The 13,078-nt window shown below is 44.6% G+C and overlaps 1 protein-coding gene across 7 annotated transcripts; it reads right to left on the reverse strand.

Moving 5' to 3' along the window:
• Positions 1-399: 399 nt before the first annotated feature.
• Positions 400-12,763, reverse strand: LOC120834825 (protein FAM107B). 7 transcript variants are annotated; one of them, XM_078092677.1, is made up of 6 exons: positions 12,329-12,755; positions 11,285-11,537; positions 8,460-8,535; positions 5,129-5,333; positions 2,593-2,755; positions 400-2,480 (listed from the first exon to the last, which is right to left on the reverse strand). In XM_078092677.1, exons 2-6 carry the CDS (start codon positions 11,333-11,335, stop codon positions 2,367-2,369), a joined length of 609 nt encoding a protein of 202 aa, XP_077948803.1. In that variant the 5' UTR covers positions 11,336-11,537; positions 12,329-12,755; the 3' UTR covers positions 400-2,366. The 7 variants fall into 7 exon arrangements, with proteins under 7 accessions (XP_077948803.1, XP_077948802.1, XP_040059056.1 ...); XM_078092676.1 differs by having other exon boundaries at positions 11,285-11,542; positions 12,329-12,430; XM_040203122.2 differs by lacking the exon at positions 11,285-11,537 and having other exon boundaries at positions 12,329-12,763.
• Between the last annotated feature and the right edge of the window lie 315 nt (positions 12,764-13,078).

The raw sequence follows: 13,078 nt of genomic DNA on the forward strand, positions 1-13,078 counted from the left end.
TATTTATTTTACACAAATCATTTTTAACGCATTTTGCTGTTGCCTCCTCCCTCCCCTCCCAGGATGTAGTGCTAGACCTGCTGGAGCTTAGGGAGGCCCGGGAGAACCAGAACCAGGTCTGAAGCTTAGTTTATGGTCGTGCGTTTTCAGAGAAACGCAGGGACACGCAAGAGCCCCTTGCGTGCTTTTTTTCCACCCCTTCTCTTTTTTATAGACTGGTGTAAAAAGCTACGCAAGCCTCACGCAGCCCGCAACGCTGTGATTGGCTGCTAAATACATCCTTTCCAGAGTCTCACATTTCCGGCTTCATGGCATAATACCGGTCCATAAAAGGACGATTTTTGGAGAGAGAATGAATCAGATTGAAGAGCTTTTGAGGGAAGAAATACGAAGCACCAGAACAGCAGCGTTGCTTTATTGTCACGTCAACAAAGACGTTCTGCTGCAGCAAATCCGAACAAGTCACTCAGAACAAATCGCTTCACAGGCCGCAAAACATCAAAGATATGAATGAAAATAAGTGGTTTAGATCTGATTCTTCATTTGTACAGTTAAAAGTCTAAAGTGCTCTATAATAAAGAAATAAAAATTAAAAAAAATTAACGATTGTACAATTCACTATTAACAATAAAAAACGTCCAAAAGTAAGGCTTCTTTTACACTTCACTGATCAGTGAGAGGTCACAGGGTCACCACGTCTTTGAATAAACGTTACAAACTAAATACACGGTGCAGCCAAAGTCCTCATGTGAACCATTTCATCACAGGATCCTTCTCGCAGTCACAATTACTAATAAAAGTTCTTCAAGTCCTTCCAACAAATGAAGGGTAATGAAACCAGGAGCAGGTTCCGTGTCTTGTAATTGTGGCAGATATCGTCACGTTGTTACGACTTCCATGAAGCAAAACGTCGTGTTTTCATTCAAGAAACAAGTATTTTGTGAGTATGAAATGACTTGTGTGTATTTTTAATGGACAGATTCACATCTCACGAGTCCCGATCATTAAAACCAAAGCAGCTCTTTTTGGGGAGACGTTAGAATACGATAGATTAGAAATACACAAGATTGTGTTGTGTTGTTGTCGTTGTTTCTTTGGGAATACATTTCACTTGTCATTTTTCTGCATCCATAAACTTTGATTTTTCATCTGGTAAAACTGACAATTTCTCGTGATACAACGGTGTTCAAATATAGACACACACACCTAATAATGATTACAGACTGAATCTGTAACCATGAGAAGAATCTCAGAATTATTACTTCAATGTCATTCAGCTATAACTAAACATTTTGTAATATAAGAAAATATCGCAACGTACAATTCGCGTAATTATGAGATTTTCTTGTAATTCTGACTTCTGTAAACCGTAATTATCAGCATTTATTCAGACTAATGTTTCCTGTGTTATGTCATATTTAATGATGACTGCGTTAAGTTTTTAATGAGTTAGCGTCTTAAGAAACGGGAATTAACCGTAACTATACGTATTGAGAAATAATCCACATTTATGAAAATCTACTTCCAGAATGTTTGATTTCCAGAACGTTGAAGACTAAATAACAGCCTCTTTATATTTAATTACATACACAGAAAGAAATGTACCATTATACTATTATTTCCTGGAATGATTTACTTTTACATTTAATTGTAGATGAAAGTGCTGAGAAGCTTCTAATTAAATCCAATTTTCACTTTATAATAAGATAAAAATGAAAAGAAATTTATCCTGGTAATTAATAAAATTCATCAATATTCCATCATCGCAAGAAAACCTTTTCGTACGTAGTCAGCAACTATTCATTCGACTGAATCTCATAAAGATTAAAGGATTTCTTGGAATCATCTGATGAATTTTATATTTACGACTAAAAACTATAACGTAGTTAATAAGAAAGAAGCCGTTTCTTTGCTCAGAATCATGTGACTAAAACACCTTTCAGGGACGCGCCAGGGGACAGCGACCCAGTCCGTCCTCCCGAGGAGAGGGACGCGCCGCGTTTCCACGGCAACAGCGTCCACAGAGAGCAGCGAGACCGCCAATCCGTCCCGACAAAGCTGCTTGTCCCGGTCGGGTCTCCTGAAGGACATCACAGCTGCTTCGTCCTGCATCTGGACAAGTGTGTCCCCAGATTGCAAGAGTCTCGATTGTCCTTCATTTGCCCATGATACCTCCGCAATGCGTCCTCAGTGTATTCTGTAGGTTTGTCCTTTATGTGTCCTCTGTTCATTCCTGTCAAGACTGTCCTGTGTCTTTCATGTGTCCTCAGAGTGTCTCTAGTCGGGTTGAGTCCTCAGATTGTCATGTGAACATGAGGACAGCCTCCTCCTTAGTTGTGTTTTGTCCTCCAGGACAGCAGTTGTCTCTAAACTTCCTTCTCTTCTTTATGAAAGGACGTCCGTCTCAGATTTTCTTTCACTTTGACAAACTCTGGAGCTTTCAGGTTCTCCTCCTGCTCCTTCTCCTGCTGTTTGTCCAACTGCAACACCAGAGACAAGCGTCAAGGAGACAACACACAGCGGCAAGGTGGAAGACATCATTCTATATTCCCTAAAGTGTCTGTCCTGCACTGCGTGTTGTGTGTTGTGTACCTCGTCCAGTTTCTGGTGTCTCTTCAGGAGCTCGGCCTCCAGAGGAGAAATCTTCCTGCGAGCTTCCTCTTCCTGTTTCCTCTGTTTGATCAGCTGATCTCGTTTCCTCGACTCCAGAACTCGCTGCAGCTCCGGCTTCGTCTCCACACTCACGCCGCTGCTTCTGGACAAAGAACACACAGTAACACAATGTGTTTAGTACTCCACAAAACAGCAAAGGGACACACACACACACACACACACACACACACACACACACACACACATCTTCATCAATTAATCATCAGCATCAAAATAGCTGATATCAATAAATACCTCAGTGTGTAGTAATTTATAGATATACTACACACATATATTCTCCTGAATATGTACACACACACACACACATACATTTTTATAAGCAGCAAAGTGTTGGAATAATTAGGCAATGATGAAAGTAACTGGTTCATTTATAGACAAAGTAAATATGACCGTTTGTTTGGATTTATATTTTAAACTGTATTCTTCCAACACAAAAATATTCTTTTGTTTGTGCATACGTGTATTTATGTGTGTGTGTGTGTGAATACACACAATGGCACAGTGAAATAATGGAGTGAACCTTTGTGTATCAGAATAAGTGACGTGTGTTTGTGAGTTTCCTCCAGCAGGGGGCAGTAAGCAGCATATATTAACATCACATTACAGGTCATTTATCCAAAGACACTTACGTTACATTTTTAACTCAGATTTTTACATTCTGCCCGGGGAGCATTTAGGGGTCAGGTGTCTTGCTAACCCTGGGGCAGCCGGGACTCAAACTACCAACCTTACGGTTCCCAGCTCACCCTCTCTACTCCTGCGCCACGACGACCCCAAACACGTCATAATGCGTGTTTCTGCACACATGCGTACATGTATGTATAAAAACATACGTTTTCCACACGTGACGTCATTCCACGTGTCCTTTACTAGTTTTCAGAATCTCTTTTGCATGTAGTAGTTGAGCATCATCTTGTATCCTCTGAAGTTCTGAGCTGCGGTTGAGTTGTGTAATAGCTGTAAGTTGTTGGTGCGTTTGTTTCATGCGCCTCGCGTTTCCTCCTGAATGATCAATCTAGAAGAAAAACAGCGACCTTGCTTTGCCCGGAGTGTGAATAAGCGGCTGTGCGGAGGTGAAAACTTTCCCAGTCCTCCGCATGCAGGCCTGCGAGGTGGGAGGCTGTTGCTTAGCAACAACCACTCGTGTCTTCAGAAACTTTACACGACGAGACGACAGGCGTTAAAAGACTGGAAAGAAATGCCGCCCTCTGATTGGTCAGCCCGCGGCTGCCAGCCGATGATGAGCAGGGGGCCGTGACCCCCGAATCCTGTGAACACTTCCAATAAGTAGAACTATATGAGGCCGAGTGACCAACATCCAAATCCCGCAGACAGCCAGTGGAAGACATATTATTACAATCATGATAATAGTACAGCTGATCATTCAAGGGGCTGTGATGTCATAGGAGGAGATGTCATCTGCATGAGTCAAAGCTCAGTTAAAATAAAAATGTATATTACTGTTGTAAGTGATACGAGAGGGCGGAGCTAACCAAACACTAAATCAGACATGTTTAGACAACTAAAATATTTCAGTCAACTTTCATGAACTGAAAATCAACTCAAGGCGAAACGTTACACAAAAACCTGCATCGCCCTGAATCCTCAGAGACCTGTCAATCAGCATGTAGCCCCGCCCTAAAGCCTCCTGCTTTATGGTCTGTTTGACTCTAAATCGACCATCATTTACTAAATGAACATCACGCTGTATTTAAGAAGACTTGAAACTAGAGACTGAGACCATAAACTCATGTTTACAATGTTTACTGAGGGAATAAATCAAGAGAGAAGTAGAGTCATTTCCTCATAGACGTCTATGGGAGCAGAGGAGTCGCCCCCTGCTGGTCACTACAGAGAAGTAGAGTCATTTCCTCATAGACGTCTATGGGAGCAGAGGAGTCGCCCCCTGCTGGTCACTACAGAGAAGTAGAGTCATTTCCTCATAGACGTCTATGGGAGCAGAGGAGTCGCCCCCTGCTGGTCACAACAGAGAAGTAGAGTCATTTCCTCATAGACGTCTATGGGAGCAGAGGAGTCGCCCCCTGCTGGTCACTACAGAGAAGTAGAGTCATTTCCTCATAGACGTCTATGGGAGCAGAGGAGTCGCCCCCTGCTGGTCACTACAGAGAAGTAGAGTCATTTCCTCATAGACGTCTATGGGAGCAGAGGAGTCGCCCCCTGCTGGTCACTACAGAGAAGTAGAGTCATTTCCTCATAGACGTCTATGGGAGCAGAGGAGTCGCCCCCTGCTGGTCACTACAGAGAATGAAAGTTAAGGGCTTTTCCGATGAATAAATAATTATTAGAACAGCTTGACATCCACTTTAGTTCTATGACTTTGCTGAATAATTGGTGAAGACCTTTGCATCTACATGGCCGAGTAGCTTCAGCTAATCAACTTTTCACTATGTCCTTTTGTTCCAAATGTCCCACACACACACACACACACACACACCTTTTGCAGCTGCTCATCAGCTCTCTGTGAAGCTCCTGGTGACTCTTGGAAGCTTTGACGGGATTCACCAGTTTCTTGGGTTTGATGAGGTCGTTGTCCTCGTCTTCCTCTAGGTAGTCGGGCTGGGGGACGTAGCCGGACACCGGGGACGGTTTCCTGTGGACGCCCTCGGACCGGTGCTGCTGCAGGTCAGCGTACGCCGAGGCTGAGGGCAAGAAACCACAGGGACGCTCAGACGGAGGGGACTGGAGGTCATGCAGAGGATGAACCCTTCAGAGCTCCTCTAGCGCCCCCTCTGGACGTCTGCAGCAAAACACCAGCACGTTACTTCATACTAGACTCTGCCGGGATGAAGCACGGTGTTCATGGCTGTGACTGTCCCTTGTTCCCATTTGTCCACAAGAAGAAAGGACAGATTAAAAGGCATCTGATCCGAGTCCTCAGATATTCTGGGAGACAGAGATCAGATGTCATACAGTTCACCTCACACAATGACCCCTTTCTCAGGCGCAACCAGAGACCGATTTCCACTGCTGCTTCATATTTCAGAAAAATAGAAATCGGCCCCGAGTGTGTGGACGGCTTCCTGGAGGAACCGCCGCTCTCCTGCAGACTTTTCTCTGGACGTTTCAGCCACAGATTTTGTGAAGATTAAACAAAAAGCTTCGGCGCTGGCTGAAGTTGCAGAACGTCCGGTTTAATTGTGCTGAAGTAAACGTTACCTTGCTGGCGTGTTGCCCTGGATAAAAACAAAAGGTCCTTCAGCAGCCGGTTTCGCCGAATCTGCAACCTGCAGCTCACCATTCGATTTCCTCCCACATGGAAGTTCACACATTCGACTGAACAAAGGAAACTGCGTTATTGTGAGCAAAGAACGAGCATGAACGCAACACACGGACAGTTATTCATGGAAACCTTTACAGCACGGACATGTGACTGAGAGAAAGTCTCTGCTGGAGGACTCTCAGGTCTGAGGACCGAGAGACGTCGTGGTGTCGTATTGATCCGAGACGGGACGAGCAAACGAAACCCTGTTCATCGACGTTTAAACGTTATCTGGTTACAACTGGAAGCTGTGAGGGGAAGACAGTCCGCCTCCACCGCCGCCAGTTACACAGCAACATGGGGACAAAATGTCTCTTCTCTCTGATTCATTCATCCTGGGAGGGAAATCACACCGACGTTAATCAGATGGCTCAAAGCGTCTTAAGGCATCGCTGAAACGCGTCCTGCAGCATCACAGTTCAAACTGATTACAAGTATTAACTACACACGGATTTATGGATACTACGTTCTGCTCGACCCACTGGGACCAATTACACCAACAAAAGCTGAAAAAAACCCAACTAAATAGTGCTTTACATTTTAATTTGTAGTTTTTACACAAATATATTTGACCCATTTGTAAATAATTCACAAAAACAGAAGCGCCGACTGTTTGAACAGAGCAGGTCGAAGTCTGTTCCACTCTCACCAGAACGCTCACATCTCCACAAGTTGCAAAAGACAAACACGTTTTATCTGTTCAGCTATTGATCTGCTCCAAACCAGAACCGCGCCGAACCACCTCGCCGAACGCCAACCGGGGTTAAAACCGCAGACACGGTTCAATCACTCCAGGATGTGAAGACGAACATGGATTAAATTATGAGAGAATATCGGACCAAACCGGGATTAAAAAACCCCCCAAAAAAACAATCTGTTGCAGCAAAGAAAAGTAAATCACCAGAGAACGATTCAACCACAACTAAAACACCACATCCCTGTAAGTCTGATGGAGTTTTTTTATTATTACGCAACAGTCTGAGAGAAGTCCGGACTCCTACTCAAATGAAATGAATCTGCCAACAGTGATTTCATCTTCATCCCACGTCCACCCGCGCACGCTCTTATTATTTTGATGGCGCTGCTGCTCGCCAACGACTCCAGTTGAATTATTCGTTAAATGTAAAATATAATTGCATTTTGTTCTCGAGTAAAGAGTGTGAATACTTGAGTCGCACCACAGTGCAGCCCTAACGTCTTAAAGCTGAAAATAGATTAATAACAATTAAATGTGTAATTACATTTAAATTCCAGTTGCAAAAAAAGGAGTAAAACATTTTTGTTATTTGTTTTATTCTAATGATATCACACATTTCCACATATTCAGCAAATACACACATTAAATGAAACAAATCTGTAAAAATTAAACAAATGATAAACTGTTCATAAAGTGAAGGAAGCATCATCCACTCATTCATTAAGAAAATCCTTTTTCTAGAGAATTGCAAAAAATAAAAAACAGTCATCTGCAGTTTAAAATAGTAAGAAAATTCTGCAGGAGGATCCGGGATCAGTCAGTCCGTCTTACCAGACTTCACCATCCCCTCCGAGGCTGTAGTTCTCCTCTGATCCATCTGGGCCTGGTCCTGGTCCTGGTGATCCTCATGTGTTTCTGTCTGCGTGAACCTTCATGCTCACTGTGGAGAAGCAGCAGCGCTCCGCTCCTCTCGACTGAGTCATGCAGAGTGTAAAACAGTGGTCACATGACCCTCCCGGTGTTCCCCTCCTCCTCCTCCTCCTCCTCCTCCTCCTCCTCCTCCTCCTCCTCCTCGTGAAAACCTCTGACAAACCGCTCTCAGCCTTTTCCCACGCTGCCGTCTTCAGGTTTCAGTTTGAAGTAAAAAACGTCAAAAAGTGACAGTCTGAAGATGGTGGCGCTGAAAATTCACTACTCGATTCATCCTCTGAGGAGAATGAATGTGGTTCCAACACGTCCTCCAAATTAAAAGAGTAAATCCGTTGTTTGTTCATGACTGAGAAACAAATATTTTGAAACGCTGGTTTAAGGTTTAACTTTCTGTGAACGTTGGGAGGCCTTTTAATGGAGCTTGCAGTTTCCCCCTGCTTATAGCCATTGTGCTAAGCTAGCAGTTTCCCCCCTGCTTATAGCCATTGTGCTAAGCTAGGCTAGTAGTTTCCCCCCGCTTATAGCCATTGTGCTAAGCTAGGCTAGCAGTTTCCCCCCCGCTTATAGCCATTGTGTTAAGCTAGGCTAGCAGTTTCCCCCCCGCTAATAGCCATTGTGCTAAGCTAGGCTAGCAGTTTCCCTCCCGCTTATAGCCATTGTGCTAAGCTAGGCTAGCAGTTTCCCTCCCGCTTATAGCCATTGTGCTAAGCTAGCAGTTTCTCCCCGCTTATAGCCATTGTGCTAAGCTAGGCTAGACACCTGGACCTCTCCGTACGGACGCACAGACGGAATACGGCGACGATCTCATAACGTGCCACGATAAAGACACCCGAAGGAGTCGCCCCCTGCTGGTCAGTCGACAGAACGAGGAAAACTCACCTCTGCCGTTTGGGTGCTTTCCATTTTTCGCATGTTGCTGCTTCGGCGGAGTCTCGTGGTCGATGCTGTACGCCTTCTGGAAAACCGCAGAAGAAGAAATGACATAAGCGCACGGTGCACTAGCATATTTAGCTCTTTATTGTGTGTATATATATTTATTTATTTTGACTTTTAATGTTTTACATCTGTAGCTTTGTCGAAGGAGGGATAGCGACAATAAATATCTTCAATCTTGAAAATGACAAAAGAATAATTCAGACGTCATTGTTCTTCTGGCAGCTGTATTACCCACAATGCATCTGGACAGTTCAAACAGTGCGTTTGTGTGAGTGTTGTGACCTCATTCTGTACTTCTATTCATGTACTTTTCAGAGTATTTACCCATATTTAGTGTTTGGTTTCATGAAGCACCTCCTCCTGTTCCCCTTCCTCTCTCCTCGTCACCTTTCCTCCTCTTCAGTCACCTCCGCCTCTCCTCATCTCTCTCCCCCCCTCCTCTCTGTTCTCTCCTCCTACACCTCGTCCGTGTCTCCCTCTCCTCATCCCTCTCCCCTCCTCCTCCCCCTCCTCTCCCTGGTGGTCCCCGGCCGCTGGTCTCCTTTCAGACTCCAGGTCAGTTGGACGGCGTTGTCCCTGACTGAATGGACTTTGTGTTGGTTGCTAGGAGACTTCAAGGCTCCAACAGGCTTCGACATGGTGACAAGGCCCTCACTGTCTCACAGACGCCCCCCCTTCCTCCTCCATCACCCCCTTAAGGAGGAGGAGGGGGTCCCGAGAAGTGCCCATGAATGTTGTTTACTGCAGGATGAACATTTGATGAATGATCTGTTCTCCTAAACTGGTCCCAGTCCGTCCACCAGTAAGACCAGTTTCAACTGTGGTGAAGTTCTCTTCTTCCTCTGATGAGGACGATGATGAAGGTGCCACCGTGACGGCGTGGTGCAAACTGCACAAACAAGCCGCACTTCACGTGTCGCACGGGTTTGAACGCACGGATGGAATAAAAAGAAACTCCACAGCTGATGTGGGATCAGCTGACTTGCTGAGGTTCGGACTCAGCAGGTTTAATGACGAGCAGTCTGCCCCCTGCTGGACATATACGATCATTACAGCTCTGACTGTGGTGAAAAAACAGTGGTATGGGGGCCAAATGAGGCCCCCCGGCAAAGATGTTGGTTTAATCTTAAACTACGGATAAAAATAAGAAATTTAGAAATCAGAAAATGATTTCATCATTTAAAAATAACTCTCTGAACAGCTGAATGGAACCAACTGATCATTTAAGTGCAACTGGACTCACACAGAACTTTATTCTGAAGGTCAGAGGTCAGACCGTCTAATCACAGCTCAGCAAACAGCTAATCTCTTCTTCTCTGGTTCTTCTGCAAACTCATACCAGCATTTAAAAAGGTAATAAACTACTAAAAAAAAGCATTATTGAAGAGGTTGAAATAAGGTTATAAGAATGAGGGGAGTTAATAAATCGACAACATTAACAACGTTTAGTTTCATTTAGAGAACTTCTCCAGCTGTAGTTTTTACGGTTACAGTTTTACTCTTTTTCTACTTGTTTCAGTATTTTTAGCTGCAGGGATTTTCTCTGATCTCAATCTGGTTCAATCCGGAGTTAACCCTCTGAAGACATTAAAACTACATGTTTTTCTGTGTTTTTGGCCCCCTGACAGGAGGCTGCGGTGGATCATCAGGCTGATCCTGGATCTGTCGCCCCTTCTTCTTAACGAGCAGCGTTACGTAACGGCAGCTGGAAATAGTCCACCGCTATTTATTGTGTCAGAGCTCATTCAGTCGCTCACACATGACTTCACAGACTGACCGTAGACCTGCCGGCAGGAGCTGGGCTCCGATTGGTCGAAACGCTCCGTTTGTTATGAGGCCCAACAAGAGAGACTGATGTCATTGTGTAAATATTACAATAAGGACAGAGATCCACTCCCATTTTAATTGGTGTTAGTTGCATCGCCTCCAGCCATATTGTGGTTTAAAAACTGCCTTTAAATAGAGCTATGATATAAAATAATATCCACGAATTTAGTTTGAGGGGATCCACATTTTGCCGTTTTTTAAATTAGAGATTTAACATTTGGTCCACGTGACCTTTCTCCGTTGGTCCTATACGTAGTCAGTTTCTCTGGTATGACGTTGTCGGCGGCCCCGTGATGTCACAGGGGTCCAGTTGCCACGGTGACCACATATCAAACTGAATAAGGCAGTTAGCGCTCTCTTCCTCACCACCACCTGCTGCTGCTGACTGGAACGCCACTAAAAATACACCTATGAGCTGCGTGTGACGTCACAGGCACAGGCCCCGCCTCCTAATGCCACCCAGCTGACAGCTGTCACAGTCGCCGTGGCAACAAACACACCCAAACAGGCCCACCTCAACAGGTGGGTTTGCGCCTCCATAGCTCGAATACTTGGAGGAGCGAGTTTAAGTTCAAGTGAAGTACTTCAGTACACATTCAAGGTACTTTTATGATATAAGAGTTACATGCTCTTTTTATTCTGATGATATTAATGTACATGAATTAAAAAATATATATACATTTTATTTTCATAATTTTCTGAGAAAATGGCTTGATTTATTCCCTCAGTAAACATTGTAAACATGAGTTCATGGTCTCAGTCTCTAGTTTCAAGTCTTCAATACAGCGTGATGTTCATTTAGTGAATGATGGTCCATTTAGAGTCAAACAGACCACAAAGCAGGGGACGCTTTAGGGCGGGGCTACATGCTGATTGACAGGTCTCCAACAGACCATGAAGCAGGGGAAGCAGTTATCCAAAAGGGCAAAAGCCAAACTCACGGCTTGTAAACAATGTCTACACGTCTTGGTTACATCCCAGAATATCTCCATCAGAAGGTCCCGGTGTCGTGTTCTCAATGTGGAGTTAAATACGTCTCCCTGCTGTATTCTGACGTCTGCAGCGTGCTCGCGACTCGTGGAGCGATTAACGACTCACACATCGTACGTGAGATTGTCAGAGATGGTGTCGGACCCACTGGGTCCAGACTGGTGTCTGTCACGGTGCACGGCTGTGGTTTACAGGCTGCTCAATCTGTGCTGGAACAAAAACGAATACTTTCTGTTGAATTTTAAAAGCTTACGAACTTTAAAAAGTCATAATTTCTGATTCAACATATTGTAAGAAATTCATTTGTTTACAAGAAAAATATCAGTCTGGAGGAAACAACTGGACAGTGACTAAAATAAACCATTTATCAAATAATCGGATGGATTGTGAATAATGTGATCAATCATTCATGTTCCCCGAGGACGAACCACAGTAACTTAGTCAGCAGTTTAAGAATCCAACCAGAACTAATCACGTCGATATCAGCTTCAGGTGTGCTTTGGGTTGATTGACATTTAGCTAATGCTAGCATGCTAACAGGTTAAACTGTGACCCTGTAAACATTGTACACTTCGGTCTTAGAATCAGTGAATCTTTGGTCACCGATTCATATTTTATCAACATAACACATTAATCAGCTCGAACTAAACCTAAAGTCCAGATTCATCAGGTTTGTGTTTCTGTACAAACTGGAAGAAAAGCTCAAACTTTTTACTTAACAAAAGCAGTTAAACTCAGTGTGAAACACTGCAGTTCAAACGTTATTCTAGTAAAAGCACAAATATCCGCACCAAAGTATTATTAAATTATTAAAAAGGTAAAAGTACTTGTTATGCAAAATTATTAATATCATTTCATTTTAACTACTTGAAATTCATAGCGATTTCTGGAGTAAGAGCATAAGGTTTTACAAAATACAAATAGAAGTCATGTCTTAAACTTGTCCTGAAGCAAATGTGACGTAAACGACGTCTAGTCGTCAACCAGTGACTGACCTTCTTTCCGTACGCAGCTCCCATTCTTCCCCTGCAGCAGGTTCACAGTCCACGCCGCCGCTCTTTCTGCCCCTTCTCCTCTCCCTCACGACTTATTTTTCCCAGCAGCCCCGGCCCCCTCCTCCCCCTCCTCCTCTTCCTCCTCCTCTTCCTCCTCCTGCAGCGCGGTCGCCGGGGTCGTTCAGCCCACCGAACCGTGAGGCGGCTTCATAACAGCAAAGCCAGAACTGAAACAATCGGAGCGTTTGGCTGTGAGGAGGTGGAGAAGGAGGTGGAGGAGGTGGTGTCCCAGCCACCTGTTGCTGCTTGACTCTCTGCGCTCGGCTGTGAGGAGTTAAGATGTCCTGATTGGATTAGTGTAATTGAAGGGGACAGAGAGGGACAGAGAGGGACAGCGGAGCGCGAACGTTCTCTTACCGTGAGCAGCAAAAACACAGGAAGGCAGAGGAGGCCTCTGGCGCACTGCACCTCCACCAAGACCACATAGTAGAGCTCAGAGCACCGAGCCCAGCAAGTAGCCACCTGCCGCTCCACTGCTATCGGCACCTGTTCAAATGGGATAACAGGGAGACGTTATGTTTGAATAAAAAGAGCAGAATAAAGTGTGGACGGAACCGAGTGAGCAGCTGTGTTTGCTGGAGGTGGAGCGCTCGGGGAGATGGAGCCCTGAACCCGGCTTCACCTATTTGGGGGCTCTGAGGAGAAAGGACGGACTGACATGTGCTCGCATGAGGCTCCATTGTAAACTAT

Source organism: Gasterosteus aculeatus, chromosome 17 (genome assembly GCF_964276395.1).
Source record: "Gasterosteus aculeatus chromosome 17, fGasAcu3.hap1.1, whole genome shotgun sequence".
Taxonomy (NCBI): Eukaryota; Metazoa; Chordata; class Actinopteri; order Perciformes; family Gasterosteidae; genus Gasterosteus; species Gasterosteus aculeatus.